At 34.8% G+C, this 21,549-nt stretch overlaps 3 protein-coding genes across 3 annotated transcripts; all 3 read right to left on the bottom strand.

Annotated features, from left to right (window-relative positions):
* Positions 1–663: 663 nt before the first annotated feature.
* LOC110699270 (GDSL esterase/lipase CPRD49-like) lies at positions 664–5,662 on the bottom strand. The gene is made up of 6 exons (XM_021876769.1): positions 5,139–5,662; positions 3,889–3,966; positions 2,260–2,400; positions 1,560–1,636; positions 1,326–1,475; positions 664–1,101 (listed from the first exon to the last, which is right to left on the bottom strand). The coding sequence occupies exons 1-6, from the start codon at positions 5,247–5,249 to the stop codon at positions 888–890; spliced, it is 771 nt and encodes a 256-aa protein (XP_021732461.1). The 5' UTR covers positions 5,250–5,662; the 3' UTR covers positions 664–887.
* A 1,063-nt stretch (positions 5,663–6,725) lies between these two features.
* Positions 6,726–18,008, bottom strand: LOC110699269 (putative ABC1 protein At2g40090). The gene is made up of 12 exons (XM_021876768.1): positions 17,280–18,008; positions 15,916–16,070; positions 15,627–15,752; positions 14,929–15,024; positions 14,706–14,806; positions 14,453–14,489; positions 11,792–12,010; positions 11,311–11,422; positions 8,764–8,855; positions 8,476–8,655; positions 8,164–8,277; positions 6,726–7,295 (listed from the first exon to the last, which is right to left on the bottom strand). The coding sequence occupies exons 1-12, from the start codon at positions 17,461–17,463 to the stop codon at positions 7,077–7,079; spliced, it is 1,635 nt and encodes a 544-aa protein (XP_021732460.1). The 5' UTR covers positions 17,464–18,008; the 3' UTR covers positions 6,726–7,076.
* A 1,108-nt stretch (positions 18,009–19,116) lies between these two features.
* LOC110699457 (probable indole-3-pyruvate monooxygenase YUCCA10) lies at positions 19,117–21,088 on the bottom strand. Its single transcript, XM_021876960.1, has 4 exons — positions 20,477–21,088; positions 20,147–20,380; positions 19,720–19,842; positions 19,117–19,493 (listed from the first exon to the last, which is right to left on the bottom strand). The coding sequence occupies exons 1-4, from the start codon at positions 21,086–21,088 to the stop codon at positions 19,311–19,313; spliced, it is 1,152 nt and encodes a 383-aa protein (XP_021732652.1). The 3' UTR covers positions 19,117–19,310.
* Between the last annotated feature and the right edge of the window lie 461 nt (positions 21,089–21,549).

The following is a 21,549-nucleotide window of genomic DNA, read 5'->3' as shown; positions in this document are numbered from 1 at the left end:
TTCTCTCTGGTTTCCGTAATTGAGTTAACAGGTATGCGCTCACCTCCATATAGATTTAGTTGTCACGTTACTAGTTATCATGTGACAAGTTGCTTAAGATTGAATTTTTTAAAACACGGTATATGGATTTGTATTTCAGAGTGAAAGATGGGTTGGCAGAGGATGGTGCAGTATCGGGTTTGGACTGTTATGGAAGATGCACCATTGGAATACTCATAGAAGAACCAGAGAGTTTTACTAAATAGAGGGGTATGATAAGTGTTGTGGTGGAAAGACGAATAGAAGGTTTAAATATCATAGTAGTTTTTGCAATTTGCAGTCTTTAGCTGCATATTATATTGTTTTGCATTCATAACATGCAAGTATTTTCTGAACATTCTAAACAAGTAACGATTAGTCTCTTGTTTAAAACTGTTTCTTAAGAGGCTGGGTGCATAAAGCAGAGCCAAAAATCTAAGTGATATGGAAAACGGGTCTTAAGATTCGGAATAACCTGGGTTATATTCAGGTGATAAGTCATTCGGATCAGGTATAGAACCTTGCAAGCTACCACACGCACAACCTGATTACAGAATAAGCAATTATCTATTCTGATGATTCCACAGAAGACGAGAGTGGATGTCTACAATCAATTAAGAACAATATAAACTGTAAGGAAAGCTATGAAACTACATAAGCCACAATTATATTACGAGATAGGGGCCTCGGCGACAAATATTTTCTTGTTCAATTTAAATAATAAAATTACGGTTGAGGTAAATACGAGCCAGTATTAGGCCATTTATCCAACTATTATCTCCAAGCTCAAGCAGCCACTTCTGCTAAGATACTCGATTCTTGAAAAGGGGTATACTTGGAAGAGGCAGCAGAAAAATCCTTAAAACAGTTCAGTCCCACTGAATTTTCCGGTGAAATGTCCAGTCTGACCCGTTTAATGCCTTAGTCCCATCAATAGAAACCATATAGTAAGGGGAGTCTTCAGCGAATTCAGTTGGCATGGATTTCCAATGCAAATTCGGCTCCCAGTCTGCTTCCTTGAGCACCTTCAGTATCTCTTCTACCAATATATTGCTTCCTTCGGCAGAGAAATGTATCCCATCTCTGCCAAGTACAAATTCAACATAAGGTTTGAGATATGCTTCTTCATAATAGTTTACGTCTTTATATAATTTACCAAAATAATAGGTCACATTCTAAATTTAGTAAATTTCTCGATGATAATTCAATGCTGAATGCATGTGAAAATAATTCAGGATTAAAGCAGCAAGTGAAAGTCTTTAAAACAGTGTAGTTAGAGGTCAAAGCAGGAAAATTATCAAACTTACGTAAAACAAGCTGTCAACCAGTCCTCCCTCCTCTGGATTGCAGAGTAAAGATCAATCACTTTCAAATCCATTTCCCTGCATAGCTCTATCAGGGCTTCAGAATATCTTTGACATTGTTCATTCGATCGAAGTAACTCCGATAGATATATACTGGTTCAACAGAAATACCTACTTCAAAATTATAATCCTGCGATGTAGAAAGTAATAACAAAAGAAGAGGTCTAAAAGGAGAACCTTTTGTTTTCTCGAATATGGTCTTCATTCACCGGAGGACTGCTAAGGAATATAATCCGTGTTGTATCTGAAAGACCCTAATTTGCAGACACTTGTATTAGACTTCAGACAATATGTAGGAACAAAGGATCCAAATAAACAAAATATGCAGTGTAGAGCAAGAGTAATTTGCGGAAAACTACAAGTCCTTCAAGTGTTTAAATGAGACTTTTGGGTGAAGTATAATTTTGGCATATAATTCTAATCTTTGCTCTTTGTTGCCATTTCCTTAGGGCCTATTGGTCAGCCACAAATCTTAAGAGAAATCTCATCACATGATTAGCTTCATAAGATGCAAAATTTGAGATGATTGAAAGAAAACGGCAGGCTCTATTATTTTGACAGGGAGGGCAGACTATTTTACAGCCTCAGGCCCTCCAAAACCTGCTTCAGTGATAATTACATACTTCCTCTGCTCCCCTAATATTGCAACATGGGGGTATTGTATGGAATTTAAGATGGGGAGAGAGACATAAAATTAGATACCCATGTGATGAGAGAGATAGAGAGAAGGCATGCACAAATAAGAAAATGTTGCAATAATTGTGAAACAACCTAAAATAGTAATTGTTGCAATATTAGAGGAACGGAGGAAGTATAATATACAATGTAAACATCACAAGAGCTAAAACTTCTTTAAAAGAAAAGAAGGCAGCAACACCTTAATATGAGTAGCAATCTTTCTCATGTTCTCAACATATTCTGAAAGCGGCACATGAGGGCCAAGGCCTGACGGGTGGCTGCCCATCGAATCATTACCTCCGAAGTACACTATTACCAATGAAGGCTGAGTACTAGCATCCTAGAGTCAAAAAAATATTATCAAGGTCAAAATCTTAGCTGGAAGAGCAATAATAACGATCATTGATAGATGCAAACAATTAGCAAGAATGAACTGAATGAACATCAAAGGCATCTGCAGCACACATATTCTTATGTGGACAATTCAAAACAAACTCAGCTTAAGACATCCTCTGCAATGTACTAGAAATAACCAATACTATAACAAGAAAAGAAAAGCTGTCTAACGAGTCAATTTTCATTAATCTCACCACAGACAGACAATGATACAGAAATAGGCGAGCAACGGAGGCAGTGAGAGAGGGGGTGGGAATTTGGGAGGGGGAAGAGGTGGGGACTGAATTTTCATCATCCTTGCACTAAAAATTAAGGGAAACAGAATACTCTGTATCACATAAGCCTCACAGAACAGCAGAACCAACCTAATAAGCCAAACAGACAAATGAATAACAAGCCACATCACAAATTGAAAAGATAAAATATTTGCATTAGCTGGGGCATTCAAATACCTGTCGTCAGGGAGAAGGGGGGCCAAAAAATAAATAAGTTGATCACAGGTAATTTCAACAAGGAACATAAAAGCTATCTACTTGAGAAACAGATCTACAGAATCTCTATCTTGTGGATTCATAATAGGACTAGCAATTCCATTTAGTTTGAGATATTTGTTATTGAATAACTTTAGCATATAAACAATAATTGATTAGTGCAGAAGCTCAGCACAATCAGCAAGAATTCAAGGATTTCTTTGAAACTCATCTGTTAGGGAACTCACAAGCTACACCGCCACTATTTCAGACCAACAATGCTCAATCCATAACACAAACAACCCTCTGAGATGAGCATGTGGCTGCTTATAGCCACTCTACTCAAAGCAAAACCTTCCCAAGGCATGCAATAGAGAGGCCGAGAATACAATAGGTCTTAGCACCAAATTCCACTCCCCAAGGCATGCATTATGGTGATCTCCAATGATCCTTCCATGGACTACCTCCTAGACAGCAAGACACAAGACATGGAATAATCCTTGCTTCCTTTTTCCAGTAACATATTTCTCCCAAGTGCCAAATTATATAAGCAATTTCACTATGAGTTATTAGCCAGTCCACCCAACTGCCAAGTATCTCTCAGAAATGCCCATTCCTCCAATTGTAATGAATTAATAATCCATAATTAGTTACGGACTCTGATAAATGTGCTCAGCTCTGATGTTATCTTCTAAGATATACTGCATTAATTTGTTCTAGTTTTTACACTCTCTCCTTACATTCAAAGACACATCAGCTCATCTATATATCTGTCTAACACCAGAAAATACCCTTGGCTTGTACATCATTCTCTAATAGTTCCTGCAATATTAGACCAGCTTCTGATGCTGTAACACTCGTTCAGTTTTCTATTCACAGTAATTACAGTTAGATCTTATATAATTAGGTGGCTCAAAGATATTTGTTTGCAACCAAAAGAATAGCAGCAACAAGAAAATTACCTTTGGAAAGACTTGATCAAGGACCTCCAGTGCACGGCGAGAGTTCCAGCAAGTATATCCTCGCACAAAAATGTCTGCCTGTGTATATCAGAAGCCAAGATTTAATAAAAGCAAGTGAGTACATATGGACTGGCTATGATGAAACTGGACGTGATGTGGGATGTTTAAAGTTAAATAATCATGGTATAAGAACCAACATAGCGCAAAGTACATTAAATCAAGATTGTCATCAGTAGTCATATTACTCCACAAGGATTTCTTCTTCTACTGAAGCGAATGTTTTACTATATATCTCCCTAGAAAGAGAGAAAGGAAAATACAGAAGCAATTCAGCACGAAAGTCAATATACTCAATCAACATAAAGAGTCAAATATAAAGCTCACTCAGGAAAATGAGGGGAAAACAATGGCTAAAGCAACTAAGCAGTCAGACTGTGTACGGCAAGAAAACACTCAAGCCATTAGAGCGAGCTCGATAATGACATGTAATGATTGAACTCTTAGGAGATCACATCTTTATTGCCCTTAAATTTCAATTTTTTTTTCCTACAAAAGCCCATACTCAAAGCTTGCTACACATCAGCCACATTGGTGAGTTAATTGAACATGTGAACTAGCATTAATAATTTTAACAGGTCATACTCATACTACCAATCAACCTCCTACTACCCTTTTAATTTTATCAATAAAAAAAACCTCTTTTAGAAGCTGTTTCCCCAACAACTTCTGTAAAGTAACATTGTTGTTGCCTAGGAGAGCCATTAATCTATAAAGCATTAGTGTGAGACGGTATCATGGTACGACATGTACTTTTCACAAAAGTTGAGGTGACATTTTCCACGACGATCAAACCAAAAACAAAATACCCCTGTAGCATTGGCCCTAAAAGCAATAAGCATTACAAACATCCTTCTACATGACTTACATATGTCAATCCTGTTTCATTTCCTAAGACAATGCTGTAAAACCATAAATAATTAATATCAAAACAAACTCAAAAAAATACCTTAACGCAACAGATCATAACCCCACAAAGTACAAACCAAAAACACCCTAATATCAATGAAATTTCACATACACAATGAAATACAAAATTAATCATTCCAAAAAACATCGTTCACAATCAAATCATTTCAACTCTAACAAGATCATTGATTCATCACCCTAAATTCACCGCAAAAAGATAACAACTTTCACATCAAACTAACATAAAAATTTAATCTTTATACAAAAAATGAGAGAGATTAAACCTTGCGAGCATAAATATCAGCAAGAGTGGCACCCCAGCCGCCATTACTAAAGCTGTATTGAACAATCGATGATCCGAACAGCACGAACTGCGGTCTGGCGGGTCCCACCATTGTTGTAACGGCAAAAAATTGGTGAAGATTGAGAGAAAAATGAGGAGAAGAAAAATTCAGAAATTTCAGAATTCAGATTATTGGTGAAGTGGGTAGAACAACTGAAAGAAGAAGTAAATAAATAAGTAGTGTTGTACGAGTAGTAGTAAGTTAGTAACTAAGGATGCATAATTTGGTGGGATATTCAATGCGACGTGGGCTTTTTTTATTTTGGGTATTCAATTGCAGAACCATACTACTTTACTCTACTCCCCAACCTCCTCCATTTCATTCATTTGCATTCAACATTGATTTTATTATGAGTTCCGTAGTCAATTTTCCAGGGGAAAGGCTATTTGCCCATCAACGCCGTAAGTGAGCTGGGTTTAGGGCGTCGTGGGAGATGTATTAGCCATATCTTAGCTTTTTACGCCTAATACAATGATTGCGAATAGGTCACGACTTATTAACCTTATAATACTAAAAAAAAGTTTCTATTAAGATTATTGAATTGAATATGTATGTTTGTCATGTATGAGTATTTGAGTAGAGGGGTGGGAATATGCGGCACTTATACAATGTTTTTTTGTGTATTGTGTAAGTCGGACCCTTTCACGTGACCACATCACTTATGTTAGAAAAGAAAAACTTATTGGTCTTCTATGAGTTTACTCTATACTAGCCAACTTATTATTTTGATTTGAACTTGACAGTTCTTAACTTTTTTTTAACTTATTATTTTTACTTTTTTTTAAAACCTAATGAATAGTACGGAAGTAATATGTATTTGAGTTGAATAAAAACGAGGCCAAAGCAAAGTGACATAAGAAGTAATATGGGAAAAAGCAGGAACTAAAATATTTGGAACACAATTTTCTACAGTAGTTTTTCCATGGAAACAAAGCACGTTCAAATAATTTCTAGAAAAGGTCTCAATTAGTACTCCACCAAACTTAGGCATACTTTAATGGTAGTTGAAAAGTCTGAAGATTACACGTCCACTTGGGTCTTTTCTATTCATTTGCTTTGAGACTGCAAGTACTGTCTAAAATAGCCAAAATGGGACTAGTAAAGCCATTGCGGAGTAACATTACTATGTGTGGTTATACACCTGCTTTACCCCTATCAGTTATCATTCAACTACAAGTACTGTCTAAAATAGCCAAAATGTACATTTTCGAAGTCTTTAAAACATAATGAGATAAGATAACTGGTTTATCGGAAGAATCAAAACCATTCCAAAAGAAATCATAACATCGGCTATGTTTCTGTTTAGTAACCATGTATATGCCTAGTAACAAGCTTTTGCCTGCGATATACCTGTAGGTTGTAACATGCTTTAGTCGTTTATATTTTATCACTTTTGGATAAAACCCCTGAAAAACATAAGGATTATAGAGAATTGCATTATATATTATGTGTGTCTGGTCCATAAATTGGAACGTAAGCTTAAGAATCACAAAAACAATACAGAAAGTGCAAAATCTCACTGGCAAGAACTCATTTTAAGTTAAATCAAATAGCTGGTTCACAAAAGTATGAAACAAAGTAGAACTGGAGGCAACAAAGAAGGTTCAATGCTGTACTGCAACAGCAGCAGCAATGCATTATTTATATCTATGCTTGTCATTAGTCAATTACAATGTAAGAACCCCTCTTTCTGCCTATCGAGGTTCGTTCAAATGTTGAATTAATTGAATAATGAATGTTATATGCAATTCAATAATATTCACTGTAATTCTAAACAATGGTTATAATCAGTTGGCTTAGGCCAATATAATATGCTTGTGTAACTGAAACAAAAAGTGAACGCCTGCAGCCTGCAATTTTAGCCGTGGAAACCAGCATTCAGCAGCCCAGAGATTTTCTGTACAGCAAAATGTTCTGGAAGTGCAACAACCATATACCAAAGTGCATTCCCAAAAGTCGAGCTCTTAAAATAATCCCTTCCAGCCAGACAATTAGCCATGTTATCAAAGATTTCTTTTTCATCAACTTTGCCTGAATGACTGCTTCAGAAGAAACCCGACCAATGATCAAGAATGTATCCAAAGATGATCCTTGCAGCTGAGCAAAATATTCATAACTGGAAGTTAGATCAGGCAATATAGTCAAATAGCAGATAAAGACAATTACTAAGAACATACTCTCAATATAACTCTGTTTATTAGGTAAAACAAATAGTTTACACCCCTAGCAAATCTCAATCACTCTGTTCATTGTTTCTTTTCCAGTGGTAATTACAAGCAAATTGGCATTGCCAAAGTTCAGTGTCATATATTTGGCAAAGTATTAATTTTATCCTACACCCAGGACTAGGATGTGCATCCATAGATCATCATTACTCATTATTTGTAATGTTGAAAGTGGCCACAATTTAAAGGACATTTGGACATTTGGTAAATAATATCTCAGTTGTCTTCCGCATAAAAATTGCATATCTCCTTCACTCTGAAAGGAAATGAACAAACCACCACCACCCAATGTGATCAGCCTATAAAGGGTTCCCAAGAACCTATTAATCTCCCCTCGGGTCATTTTTCCCCAAAACTCTCTGAGATAACCTAATGACAAAATCTATAGGCATTTTTTCCTCACGAATACAAAAAGCTCCTTACCACAATGGCAATAGAAGAGGACTAGAGAAAACAGAGTGTCGAAAATTATCTGACAACAGGTGTAAGGTGTAACAGACTAACAGGACTAATAACTCAAGATGATGAGACTTTTCATGTCTTGTGCACTCATTGTCCCCATGACCCTCAAAATAGAAAGGCCGTTTACATAAGTTTATCAAAATAAAGTCAGTTCATCAAATACTGATCATTGTTGACAACAAGTATCACTTTCATGTATACGTTGGTTCGTCCAAAAACTGGAAATTATAAAGGAATAACATATATAGTAACTGAAGTCTCAAGTTTAAATGCATTACCAAAACATTGTTGACTGATCGTAAGCAGTCATTGGTCTTCAGCATCAACAAAATCACACGAGGCAGCCTCCTCAAAAGTTCTGAGATCTGAGGGAAGTATTGGGATGCATACATCTGGAAGCAACAAAGCATAACGTTAATTTGTAACAAGTCAATTACAGAAAACCATCATGATAAAAATCTAGGATGCACATCCATGATTATTAGGAAGATCAAACTCAATTATATTAAAAACTTATATCAACACTGCATATAAAACAATCTCCTTATAAAAAAAGACAAAACGTAACGCATTGTAATAAATAAGTTTACCTGGAGTTCCGATCGATCATTCTCTGTCCCCTGTATCATCAAATGATCAACTGAGGTATCAATGACCCTATTCCAAGGCCTCATTGTCAGAATACCGGCAAATAGTGCATAGAGGTCATCCCCAGCACCCAGCTTTGCACTATTTTCTCTTATAGCCTTTTCATCAGAAAACACCAACCCCTACATTACACATCATAAAAAGATAGTCTCAAATGCTCCCTATAAATCTATACAAAATTTAGAAAACTTATATTTATTAAGATAACCACGGATAAAACAAATTTACACCTTCCACAATGCAGCATAGTTTACTCTGGTATCAAAGTCAAGTTCTTTATATAGACCATGGTCCAAAAGTACCAACTGTGGTTTTCTCTTGCCTGTTAAAGTAAAGGAAATCAAAAAACCAGTCTCAGTGCATATGACATCTCGAAATAGAGTTCTCTAGACAAAGAAAGTACGGAGATCAATGTATGATGAAAAGCTAAACAAAGATGAGCTCACCCAAGCAAAAATTTAAAAAGTATGTATTATGCACGTACGCACACAAAGTAAGGTAGCTTAAGAAATTAATCCTTTCAAGTTCAACAATACATGAACAATATACAAGTCAAATTTGCAAATTTTTGAGAAAAAGACGAATTCTAAATTGAAAAGGTCACAAGATAACACAAGAAAAGAGACCTACATAATTCAAGCTACACATTTGATTACCATAGTAAGGACAATTAGGACATGAACCTGATGACGCCATTCAAGGACACCACTTGACACTCTTCCAAAACTATAATAAGATTCTCAATTCTCCTCGTAATCCATATTCTTTAGACTCTCCTCTATTCATAGATTTCCTAATACCCCTTTTCCTTTAACTTGTTTCCTACCCTTTTCTTCAAGCTTCCTAGTTGATTTATTGTATAATTCCAATAAGACCCCTTCTATGGATGCTTCATCACATTGAGATTCAGTACAACACTCAATTCATTTCAATGCTTCTCAAGTGATATTTAACATGTTTATTAAAAATTTCATTAAGCATCTTGGGGTCATAAATGATTGTTTGGAACTATATAAGCCCACAAGTCAGTCACATAAAAGCTTGTGGTGGTCTAGAGTCTAGCAGGAGACAATTCGGTAACCATTGAAATTGATAGTAGGTAAAGTGGACTAGACGATTCAAACCACACAGGTGCCACCCGAGTTCTAGTGAGGTCCATGGGAACACCTTGTAGGTTCATAAATGTCAAAAATTGTCCAAAATTGTAGGTTATATAATCCACGCTTTTGGACTAATTTCGGAGATTTTGGTACCAGAAAACTCAAGAAATGGTGGGGATGCATTCCGAAATCATACAAGGTTATTTGGAATCATATACACCTATTAGTCAGTTAAATAAAGGCCTAAATTGGCATTGAGCAGGCATGCTTGTAACCAACTCTTTGACAATTAAGAGGTAAAGGACGGTACCAACCACCCCTATGGCCTCCGTAGGTTCCATGGGAAGCACCTTGACCTATTTTCTTTTTGGGTCCAAAAATATCTAAAATCTCCAAAATTATAAGGGTATAATACACGCACTCGGACCAATTTCAGAAACTTTTCTAAAACTTAAGTGGATGTAAGGGTTGTCTGGGTCATAAAAGTTGGTTTAGAACCATTACAGGCCTCTAATAGGTCTATGTTTTGAGAATGGTTGTAGTTTAATTATATGATTATTTCGAAATTTTGTTGATTCAAGTGGTGCTGAGGGATAAATTTCGAGGTCATCCTTGATTCCCCATATACACTCATAGGTTGGTCACATTAATGTTTATGGTGTTCTTAAGTCAATAATAAGAGGCATGTCCATGATTGATTAAATAAATAATTAAGAGGCAAATTGGACAATTTTAGTCACCCGGGGCCTCATGGGGTCCATGGGAAGCACCACGACCTCAGGTCAAAAAAAGTCGAAATTCTTCGGAATCGTAGGTTATAATCCACGCTTTCAGATAATTTTTCAGAGATTTTAGGATCCGATGTAGAAAACTCATGAAATCGAAAGGGATGCATCTCGGATTCATAAAAGGTTGTTTGGAACCATATATGTATGTAGTCGGCTTGATAGGAGGCGTGCCCGTAATTGGATAATTTAACACTAAAAGACCAAGTAGACGGTTCCAAACACCAGTGGGCTCTTGAGGTTTAGTGGGGTCCATATAATACATGGTCTTCTTTCCTATTCGGGTACAAAATTGTCGGAAATTTCCAAAAGTAAAGGTCAACCCGTGCTTTCAGACATAGTTCAGGAAATTTTTCAAAAACTATGGTGGGAATGGGGGTTGTTTCTCATGGTCATAAAAGTTGCCTTGAAATCATAAGGTCCATAATAGACTCATCATTAAGCCTATAAAGTCTCGAGACTGAATTTGATTCAATTAAATGGTTATTTAGAAAATATGTTATAGTGGATGGTTTCAATCGCAACTAGGCATCCTAGGTCTTATTAAGGTGTCAAGAATCCTTCATTACGCACCCACCTTTGTCGATGCATAGGTTGTTTATATTGGTGTTACACCCACCATTATCATTGTTGATTTTGGTTGTGTTCAATTGTTCATAGTGAAGGCTTAGTGAAAATATCCAAAACGGGGCCTTATGGAACCATGTTGATAATAATACTAGGATACCTTTCTGAGATATGGGTGACTTTCCTTAATTAGGAAAATGGTTTTTAATGGAACATGAGCGTATATCATATAAGATTTGAATTTGGTGGTACCATCTTTCCTGGATGGACCAATCTTAGACACAATATTTTGTGCAATGCAAAAAAGTACATGGACAAAAGTTACCTAATATATTTCTTTTGCCTGAAGGCAATGGGCGAACTATCAAGTTGGCTGCATGTGGATCACAGTGCACAAATCCATGTTTGTAAATCATCTCTGCAAAAGCCTCGCTAATCTACAATCAATTACAAATCATCAACCTTATTAGACAATACTGAAAGCAGAAATACAAATTTTGGACAAAAGAATTTCAAAAAATGTATAAATGAAGGTTCAATGTGACAAAATAAACTATCGGAATTCTTTATATGAATCCCAATCAAACTAGTTATCCAACTCCAAAAAATTTGCAAAGTGGATATTATTGGGATTAAAGTGGGGAAGAAAATTTATATAAAAAAAAAATAATAATAAAATAAAATCAGAATCAGAGATCATGTAATGCCAGGACCAAGCCATGGTATGCTAAGCTATACGAAAGATCTCGTCTTATGAACCCTAGACCATGACAAGCTATCAAGTGCAGCAAAATAAGGAAAATTACCAGTCTGGAAACATCGTACGGTAGAATTCCCATTTTCCGAATGCCCTTCACATCATCAATTTGAACACCATCTATATACTCCATAGTTAGCAATTTTTTGGTACTCATGTTCCAGTAGACCAATGGAACATATATACTGTCTGATATATGTGGTGATAGTTTCTGAAAATTATGCAAACATTTTTGACTGTTCTGTGCCTCCACCAAGAAGTCTAGTTCCTGATAGCCACAACAACGATAATTATATCAGGCCCTTGCATCTAATAAATAAAATCCAATTACTTGAGCATTTAAATCAGATACACATAGTTTAAATGATATTAAATAATAAACCAAATATGTAAGACAACTGGAAGATAAAGGCTAGATAAGTCATGACAATACATTAAATCCAAAAAAAAATATTTCTACTCTTGAATACTTTAATCAGTATCTTCTACAGGAGTTAACTCAAGAAATCTAGATACTAGAACTGCTTCAAATCTATTACTAGATACCAATCCAATGAAAACAGATCTAGGTTTCTTAGCTGCATGCTCTGCGAGCCCCAACTTAATAGTAGACCAAAAGCCTGGTCAGAAGACTCGGATCAGTGAGACTATTATTACAGAATTCTCAACCACAAAGGTAGATCAACCCTAATGTACGTTAATAAAACTCAGTGCATTTATTTTTAATACTCCCTCCAAAATCCTAACAGACATTGCGTGAAAGGTAAGAAAGCATCATTCATTGCATTTTCTTTTTTTTCTTTTCTACGAAATTTCAATTTTCAATCATGCTTTGGGACAACAAAATTCATAAATTTTCATCATTGTCTTCAGGCAGAAAGAATCCAACATAATATGGAAAGCCAGAAAGGTGTCCCAGGTATAAAGAAAGACAAAGTGACAAACACCAATGATTACTAATATCAATAAATTTTCATTTGATTTCCCATGACTTAGAATTTAGTTACAACAACGAATCAGCATACAACCATTAAGAAAGAAGATAGAGCAAAGGGCGGAATCACAGAATTCTTCAGATGTGACCAACAAAAACAGATAAAACTACATACACAGAATTAGCTTTTTCAGAATGAAGAACACCAGAATTAGCATATTGATAAAGCAAAGGTACAGCCTTAATCAAATAATGATATCTTGTGACAAAACATTACTCCTTCCATCCTCACATCATATACTCGTATTGATGACCTTTCGTGCCTTACGGTAAAGGTTATAATGTCAGAGTAAATTAAGTAGTTTTTTCAATCATGCCCTTGCTCACTCCACCTTATAAACCCATCTCCTCGAATTAGAAGCTTGGTCAGTCCCCAATCTTTGTCAACCCCCAACTATTATTCAATTACCTTGAATAGGATATTTACCCCACCAAAACTCCAGTGATATGGCCCCCTACTCATTTAATGAATCCCCTACTAAATACACTTAGTATGCGTACCATTCGCAAGAAAGTGGGTGTCGTGGGATTGCAGACAAACTAAGGGAAAATCACTTGCGTTGGTTCGGGCATGTAAGATAGAAACCCCAAGGTGCACCAGTACGAAGAGTGGAAGAGTGGGATCATGGAGAGGTTAAACGAGGTAGAGGGAGACCGAAAATAACTTGGTTGGAAGGAGTTAGGAAGGATATGAAGCATATGGATTTGCATAAGAATGAGGTATTTGATCGCAAGGGGTGGAGGAAAAAGATTTTTGTGGATGACTATACGGAATAATTACTTTTGGTTCATGTAACCGACCCCACTTATAGGATTAAGGCTTTGATTGATTGATATGCATTCCCAAGCATAAAAAGACAATTATCGAGGAAGGAACAGGGAATTCAGTCACGTAACCTTCTCTCTCTCTCTCTCTCTCTCTCTCTCTCTCTCTCTCTCTCTCTCTCTCTCTCTCTCTCTCTCTCTCTCTATATATATATATATATATATATATATATATATATATATCTCACACACACACACATTTAATCACTCCCCTATTATATTTTCTTAACATGTGTGCCCAAGCATAAATGGACAATTATTTGAGGACAGAGAGAGTGGTCGTTTAACTATCATTAATAAAGGGAAAAGCAGGGAATTTAGTCACGTAATCTTGTTCTTTTCATGATAAATCATGGAAGACTAGTTTAATCCATGTGCTACAATTATAAATGCCCAAGGGAGTTGCATCTGATGAGTCATTTGGCAAAGAAACATATACATGAAACCCAGAACAGTCAATAATGAAGTCTCATAGACTCATAGGGAGTAAATAGTCATATCAGCACCAAGCTACCAAGTAGATGCATATAAGCCAGATAAAAAAGTCAAAGAAGTGATTTAAAATGAGAAGGAGCTAAGACTTTTTTGCCTTTTTTTTTTAACAGAGTGCATGTTTTATTAGCTGCAACTTTTAGAATTTAATAACACGTGCAACTTGACTTAAAAGAATGTGCACTGTTATTTTAATCAAGGCAAATCTTTTTTCCATAGATGTAGTTTTGGTTCAGCAAAAGATAAGCAAACGATAAACATAGAGCTCAAAAATAATGCACATTCAGTTCCAGAAAGTTGCACGTGTCACCCTTCCAATTACAAAAGCTTTCTCATTGGGTCTCTCCCCAACATATTTAACTTCTGCTTCTCTAATTATATTTAAGTTTTACAACATACCTTAGGCAAGCTTTCTCGAACTTCAGCGACCAACCACCTATATACGACAAGAGATTTGGCACATTAGAGCAGTGTGTGTAGTTCAAGGATATAAAATTTTCAACTTTTTTTATGATGCACTAGTCCAGTGACCTTGGCTCTCATCATGTTTAGAGAAATTATCTTAGCATGGCATCATAACAGGAATTTAAGTTTGGGTAATTATGCACTTTGAATATTAACCTGTAAGCAAAAGTGCAATACTTCAAAGTACCTATAATCAAAATTAGGAAACAACCGATGAAGAGTGTTTACAATCAGCTCCACTGTTGCATAATCTGCAGCCGCAGTATCAGTCATGTGAGCATGCTGTACCTGTATATTAGAAAGTAGCAGGGAAATGTAGAAAAGAAAAGGAAATTCTAGGCTCAGCACTTAAAATCCACATTGTGTACAATCTATAATCTTATTTACATTAATAATACAGAAATTGTAACCTTCACAGCGACTTCTTGGCCATTATGCAGCTGTGCAACATGAACTTGTGCAAGGGAAGCGCTTGCTATGGGAGCAGGATCAAATTTGGCAAAAATCTGCACATAACAAAGCAAAATTTGAGCACCAGTTACCAGGGCATCAACTCTCTTCTGGGGGCTTGAGGGCATCAACTTGCCCTATTTCCTGGCCAGGAGGAAAAAAAAAAAAAAGCTCTCTGAACTCCCCCCCCCCCCCCCAAGGCAGCACAGCCTTGATTTGGATGTCACTAAGGGAGAGGTGGGTCCATCAGGAGGGCATTAATCTGCCTACCCCATCCCATCACATTGACTGGACCGGCTGGTCCATAGGCCAATATGGATGTTTCAAGTGGAACACTATCATTCCTATAAACACAAAAACAATTTTGAAGCCTATATAAAGAGAGGCCTAACTAAGGTTAGAGAACAAAAAAGTGGAAGCTTATAGTTTCTAAGTGTTCTTTTTCTCCCCTGGCACCCTACTCTATCACTAGAAGTTTTATAATGGTGTTTTTTCTCTCATGTTCTAAAATATGTGAGAACTATCCATTTGTTTGCTGAGAAGCTAACGCAGAGCATAACATAAAAGAAGAGATTAAAGTAAAGAAGTAAGTTATGGATTCAAGAAAGGAGATACACAATTTCACAAGCAATATTGGGGGGGGGGGGGATGAACATACTTCATTTGGCATCCCTCCAAGCTCCTTCTTTATAACATCACACACTTGATCATATGATGAAACCGGACATTTATTCAGCATAGACTCCCTCATTGTTTTTACATACTCTTCCGGAACTAGATATTCCTGAATCAGAGATGATAAAAAACAGCATCAAATATGTAGAAGCAAACAAAAATCCATACATGCCCTCTAACAAATCTATTAGAGACACTCATGCCAAAGCTTCAAATTTATCACAGCAAATTCAGTTTGCAATCGGTTCATAAATGCTAGTTAGAGAGAGTACCAATTGACCAATATGTTGACCAAGCTTAATATATATTCCTCCATTTCTGAAGCATAGATCTTGGAGCTTAAGAGCACTTCTAATATGAACTTCATGTTTCATTTTTGAATACTCAGTGCTCCCTTCTGGTAATCCCAGCAGAGAATATTCATAATCTGATCCATGCAAAAAGATGTCAGACATGTACACAAAATATTTCCAATTATTTTAAAGATTAAATACATATGAAGTATGAGACCATATAGTTTAGTATGACCATTCTCAAGGCATAGGTAAAGAGATAAAAACTCAAGAATAAGGCCTTGTGTATTTATTAATTACATATCTGTCAAGTAATCAAGTAAAAAAGATTACCCAACAAAATGATTATATCAACAAAAAGGCGCAGATTTGAATCCTAAATAAAGGCAACTATACGTAAACACCTTGGGAAAATGGCCTTCATTACAGCATGACTCCTACCACAAACAAAAGACAATTTGTTTAACACTAGTGCCAAGCTAGGAGATATAGTAATATGTGTGCGTTTGGGAAAAGAAATAAGAACAACAAGAAGCACCAAAACTTTTGCAGCACTCTCAAACATAAGGTTTAATGCTAGGGTAATTATATGTTAAGAATTAATCAATGGACATAAGATTTGTTCTTTAGCACATATTGCAATCTCAAACATCTAGTTCACTGATGGGCTAACTAGTGACTAATTCAGCATAGAATGTTGGAGTTGCAATAGTTCCTAGGACATCACTCCAAACAAGGCCACTATGCACCAAGAAACAAAATTCCTGCAGCTACCTGCATAAAATTTTAACTATCCTCCATTTATCAAAAACCTAGTCCTCTTATTCATCTAAAAGAAACACCTTCATACCATTTGAAATTCATTAGCCATTTTGGTATCCTAATCTGATATCAAAGATCCAACTCTTTAAACATTCCATTATTAAGTACTATGTTACTCAGCGCATTCAAAAGTATCATATACGGCCAACTTATGACAAAAATTTGCATAATTTGGTCCAAAATGAGAATCAAATCCAACAAGGGTATTATTTGAGGTGAATTGTAGCATACTAAAAATAATAGTATACACACAAGAATTAGGTTAATGAAACATTCATCTAATCATTGACGCAATTGCCAACTACTACACAAATTCATCAAAAATTGAACTTCAAATCACCCAAAATCACTTTAAAACGTCAAAATTCAACAACAAACTTCTATCAATTTCCATCAAACCAAAACAAACATCCACAAATTTGACCTCATTACACAGCATACTGAAACCCTAATCCTAATTGAAATCCCTCCCCAAATTAAAACACCAAATCTATGAGAATTATAGAAGATAAGAAGAGTACCGAAGGCGATACTAGCGGCGGTGAAAGCGTCGCGAAAGAGGCGTACAGGGACATTGGTCCACAGTTTAAACGTTGCCGGAGGATCGTCGGAAGTTAAAATGGTGGCGCCGGCAGTTCCACCGGCGACGGCGGTGCCGACCGCCATAAATTTGGCCGCAACTCCCCATAAAGTACGCGTAGCCATATTTAAGACCGCGGATTATAAAGTTAACTTTTGAATGAGCTGCTATTTATGGGCTTGCTGGGCATGCCCATGATATTGATAATACATTAATACGAGTATTTATTTTATTTTTTATTTTAATTATCGAATAGGTCTCTAGCCTTTTGGCCCGTTTGATGTACGGGTTGTTACTTAGGTAATTTTTATGTGTAGGTATGCTTTCCAATAGTTAAAACTTTTGATGTAAAATACGAAATAATTGTTTCATGACCATTGAGGTGAATAAAGTTCAGTGCTAAAACTTAAAAGAAAGAGAGAGTGAAGGTGGATTGTGGAAGAAGATGAAGGAATTTAGTTAGGTATATGAATATTGTGAGATATGAAATGACATATTAGTTTAAGTTATTTTTTAGGAGATGAAAAGACTATTGTTATTGTACTTCGTATGTTTATTAATGTGTACAAATTAGTTCAACTTATTTTATTATGGTGGATACGAACACTTCATTTTCTTACTTAAATTTGCTAGTTACATAATGCATAAAAACTTTAACATTATATATTTTTTATATTTTAAGTTTTATATCAAAAAGGAATATAAAACGGAAAGATTAAGAGAGGTGACATGTGGCATATGAGTGATTTGTGGTGACATGTGGTATATGGGTAATTTGTGGTTTGTGTTTTTAAATACTAAGTATAGATAGATTATACATTTGTAAAAAGAAAGAAAGAAAGAAAAAAAAAAAAAAAAAAAAAAAAAAAAAAGAAACCATTAATATCTTAAGTTATACATCTATATCTATACTTATCTATTAAAAAACGTTTCTAAAAAAGTTTATATGCCACGTGGCACCCTCGCCATGTCATTTTTTCATCTATGAGCATATTCTAATATAATGAAACATGTCTATCATGATATTTGAACTCATAACCACAAAAAAATGCATTAGAAGTCTTACCATCTTATCTATTGATTAATCATGCTTTTATACTCAACTCATAACTATACATATGGATTGGAGATCTGGACATTTAATAACTGCAATTCTTCAGAACATCGATTCTATTATTTGTTAATAATACTCATCGAGGTAATGCATACAAGAAAAATTAACTATTGTTATAAATTAATTTTAGTTATTTATTTATTTTGATAATAATTATGTCCTTATTTTCACTATATTATAAATTTTATACGAAGGTCATGTTTATATAATTAGGCAAAAGCTGTTCATAAATAATTTATTCAAAGGTTTAATGAAAAACTATTATAAGTAAACAAATAATCAATAAATAAATAATAATGAATGAACCTATATATTCAATTACAAGTCTTCAAAGTAACAAGCCGAGACATCGCTCGGGCCACACACTAATTTGTATAAAAAAAATGTACTGAGTACTTAAATTAGATTTTACTATGGAGTGTGTGAATAGTGTATTGTAAAATTTTTGCAAGTAAAAAAGGAGGAAGCAAAAAAATAAAGATAAAAACAAAACAACTTGATTGGGTAGGTAAGAACAACTATCATACTAATATAGGAAATTGAAACCTCTCTCAAGTCAATTACAAAAATAACTTGATTGTATGGTTTAAAATTAGTAGTATGTAAATGTTAAGTGGTTGTATTTTGTACTTGTATAACATTAAATCCACTTTAAAAGCATGAGTAATACGAAAAATAATATTCTTAAAGGCAATCTGTTGAAAATTTAAAATTTTATTTCACATCTATGTACATAAGATTATTAGCTTAACTATACAAAATCAAAATCAAAACTGTATAGGACTGCATTATTAATAAACAAGGTGATCTTGAAAATTACACCAACAACTAAAATTCATGCAAAAATTTAATATTTCTTCAGGAGCACAACTTAGCCCTTAAAACCATCTCAATATCATTGGCAATAGCTATGACATCCTTTGAAATTCCTTGCAGTCCCATTCTTGACAATCCAGCACAATACACATTAGTATTTCCTTTCCAGTGAGTTGGAAAACGATTCTTTGGAAACCCATCTTTATTTAGTATATAATCGTAATCCTAACAAAAAAAAATCTCATTAAGTGTTTATGCTATATTAATGTAAAATACTTATTGCTTGTTAAGATAAATATAGAAGAAAAAAAAAACCCATAAAGAATATGATGATGATGACCAGTATCCGTGTGTGTATGTTTGTGCATGTGTGTACTACTACTACGTATCTATTAAAAGACTAAAATTGAATTATTATTCAAGTCTCATAAGTTTGAGGTAATGTACATACCTTAAGCCATTCACAAGACGTGCTTTTATATCCAGTAGCAAATATTATTGCATCAAAGTTTAATTCAACTTTATCTTCAAATATGATTTTGCTCTCGTTAATTCTCTTAATTCCAGGTAAAACCTATAAGTTTCACAAATAAAATAAAATAAAAAAATATTAAAAAATAATTAAAAAAAAAAAGATAAAAGGTGAGAAATTGGCATATAAAGTATCGAATGATAAATTCAACGGTAAATTTTTCTAATGGGAAGGTTTTGTGGTACTTAGAAATTTAACCTAACTTTCTTTGGTACTATCCAACAATGAAACAACAAATTATTTAAGGGATGGAATATGATTTCCTTAAATAATTTGTTATTTCATTATTGTTGGATGATACAAAAGAAAATGTTAACAAACAAATATTTAAGAGTAGAAAATTTACCTTAATTTTTCTAGATTGAATTTCTGCAATAGTTCCCACATCAAGAACTGGGCTTCTCCCCTTTGTTGCCTTAAGTAAAAAAGGGCCTTCATTTGGTCGACAAATTCCATACTTTGACAAATTCTCATACGTCAATCTGCTAGCAAAAGTGACTAGAGCATCCACTATTGATAAACTAAAGTACTTCAGCAAGTGCATCCCCACAAAGATCATTTCTCTTGTAACCACATGAACCTATATGATTTGATCAACAATCAATTTAATGCACATGTACACTTTATTTGTGTTCGCTATATCTATAAGATGAAAAATATGATTAAAAAAACTAACCGGATTTCTGATGACAATTGAAGTGTTGGCTCCTGAATTACATAGATCATAACTAATTTCCATCCCAGAATTACTACATCCAACGACCAACACATTTTTGTCTTGAAACTCACGACCATTCTTATATTCACTGGAATGCATTATACCTCCCTTAAAATCCTTCAAACCAGGGATATTAGGGATGTAACCCTTTCCATTTTCACCTGTTGCGACAACCAAAAAACTTGCGACGAAAACTTTAGTTACTTTCATTAAAGTATCCTTAGCTTCAACTAGCCACTTTCCCTTGACTTCATCAAACGATGCAAATTCAACAGAGTGAAAGTATTGCGGCCTGATATCAAAGTCGGAAACATAATTATCAATGTACTCTATGAAATCATTCTTACTCATATATTTTTTGGCATGTGGTGCATGGGGCTTATAGGGTAATGAGCAAAATTCTTTTGCTAGATGAAGATGGCATCGATCATATGCGCGTTTCTTCCAAAGAGAAGCATAACAATCTTCTTTTTCAAGAACGATGTAGGGAATAGATTTTTTGGTTAAGCATGCAGCAATGCCAAGCCCCGCAGGACCCGCTCCTACTACTAGGACTAATGTTTCCTCCATATATGTTCTTTTATATAATTAATTATTTTGATTTGCATAAGAAGATGTATATTCAAAGGATGAAATGACTTTGAAATTGGTATGTATTTTCTGACTTGAGGGGAAATTTGAGACTAAATAGTGTGTTTGGGATTACCCCTCGAGATTGTTTAGTAAATATATAGAGGATTATAAAGGGTTGTATTGTAGTATAAGATTTTTCAAAACATATAGACAACCTTCTTATGGAATATGACAATTAATTAATATTGGTGGCATTTCCTATCTATGATGATTTTGGAGGAACGCAATGGCATGTGGTGTTAAGTATACTAAAATTTTTGAGTTATTTTGACTTCCTAATAATTACAACTAACACATAACGTACTAGGTCATATTAAAAAGTAATGTATCCAAAAGGCATTCCTATATTTAATATGAACAATATGACAATTAGTATTGGTAAAATTTAATAATCATTT

Source organism: Chenopodium quinoa, unplaced genomic scaffold (genome assembly GCF_001683475.1).
Source record: "Chenopodium quinoa cultivar QQ74 unplaced genomic scaffold, ASM168347v1, whole genome shotgun sequence".
Lineage (NCBI taxonomy): Eukaryota > Viridiplantae > Streptophyta > Magnoliopsida > Caryophyllales > Amaranthaceae > Chenopodium > Chenopodium quinoa.
This window is presented reverse-complemented; position numbering and strand designations above follow the sequence as displayed.

Excerpts from the sequence above, each read along its gene's own strand:
- LOC110699270 (XM_021876769.1), bottom strand. The coding sequence starts at position 5,249 with ATGGTGGGACCCGCCAGACCGCAGTTCGTGCTGTTCGGATCATCGATT. Across the intron at positions 3,967-5,138 it reads CTGATATTTATGCTCGCAAG|GCAGACATTTTTGTGCGAGG; the intron begins GTTTAATCTCTC and ends TGATATACACAG. Across the intron at positions 1,102-1,325 it reads TGGTTGACAGCTTGTTTTAC|AGATGGGATACATTTCTCTG; the intron begins GTAAGTTTGATA and ends TGTACTTGGCAG.
- LOC110699269 (XM_021876768.1), bottom strand. The coding sequence starts at position 17,463 with ATGGCTACGCGTACTTTATGGGGAGTTGCGGCCAAATTTATGGCGGTC. Across the intron at positions 16,071-17,279 it reads CGCCGCTAGTATCGCCTTCG|ATTATGAATATTCTCTGCTG; the intron begins GTACTCTTCTTA and ends TGCATGGATCAG. Across the intron at positions 8,656-8,763 it reads ACTATGCTGCATTGTGGAAG|GGGTTGGTGTTTTCTGATGA; the intron begins GTGTAAATTTGT and ends TGTGTAATGTAG.
- LOC110699457 (XM_021876960.1), bottom strand. The coding sequence starts at position 21,088 with ATGGAGGAAACATTAGTCCTAGTAGTAGGAGCGGGTCCTGCGGGGCTT. Across the intron at positions 20,381-20,476 it reads CAATTGTCATCAGAAATCCG|GTTCATGTGGTTACAAGAGA; the intron begins GTTAGTTTTTTT and ends CAAATCATATAG. Across the intron at positions 19,494-19,719 it reads CGTCTTGTGAATGGCTTAAG|GATTACGATTATATACTAAA; the intron begins GTATGTACATTA and ends TTTTTTTGTTAG.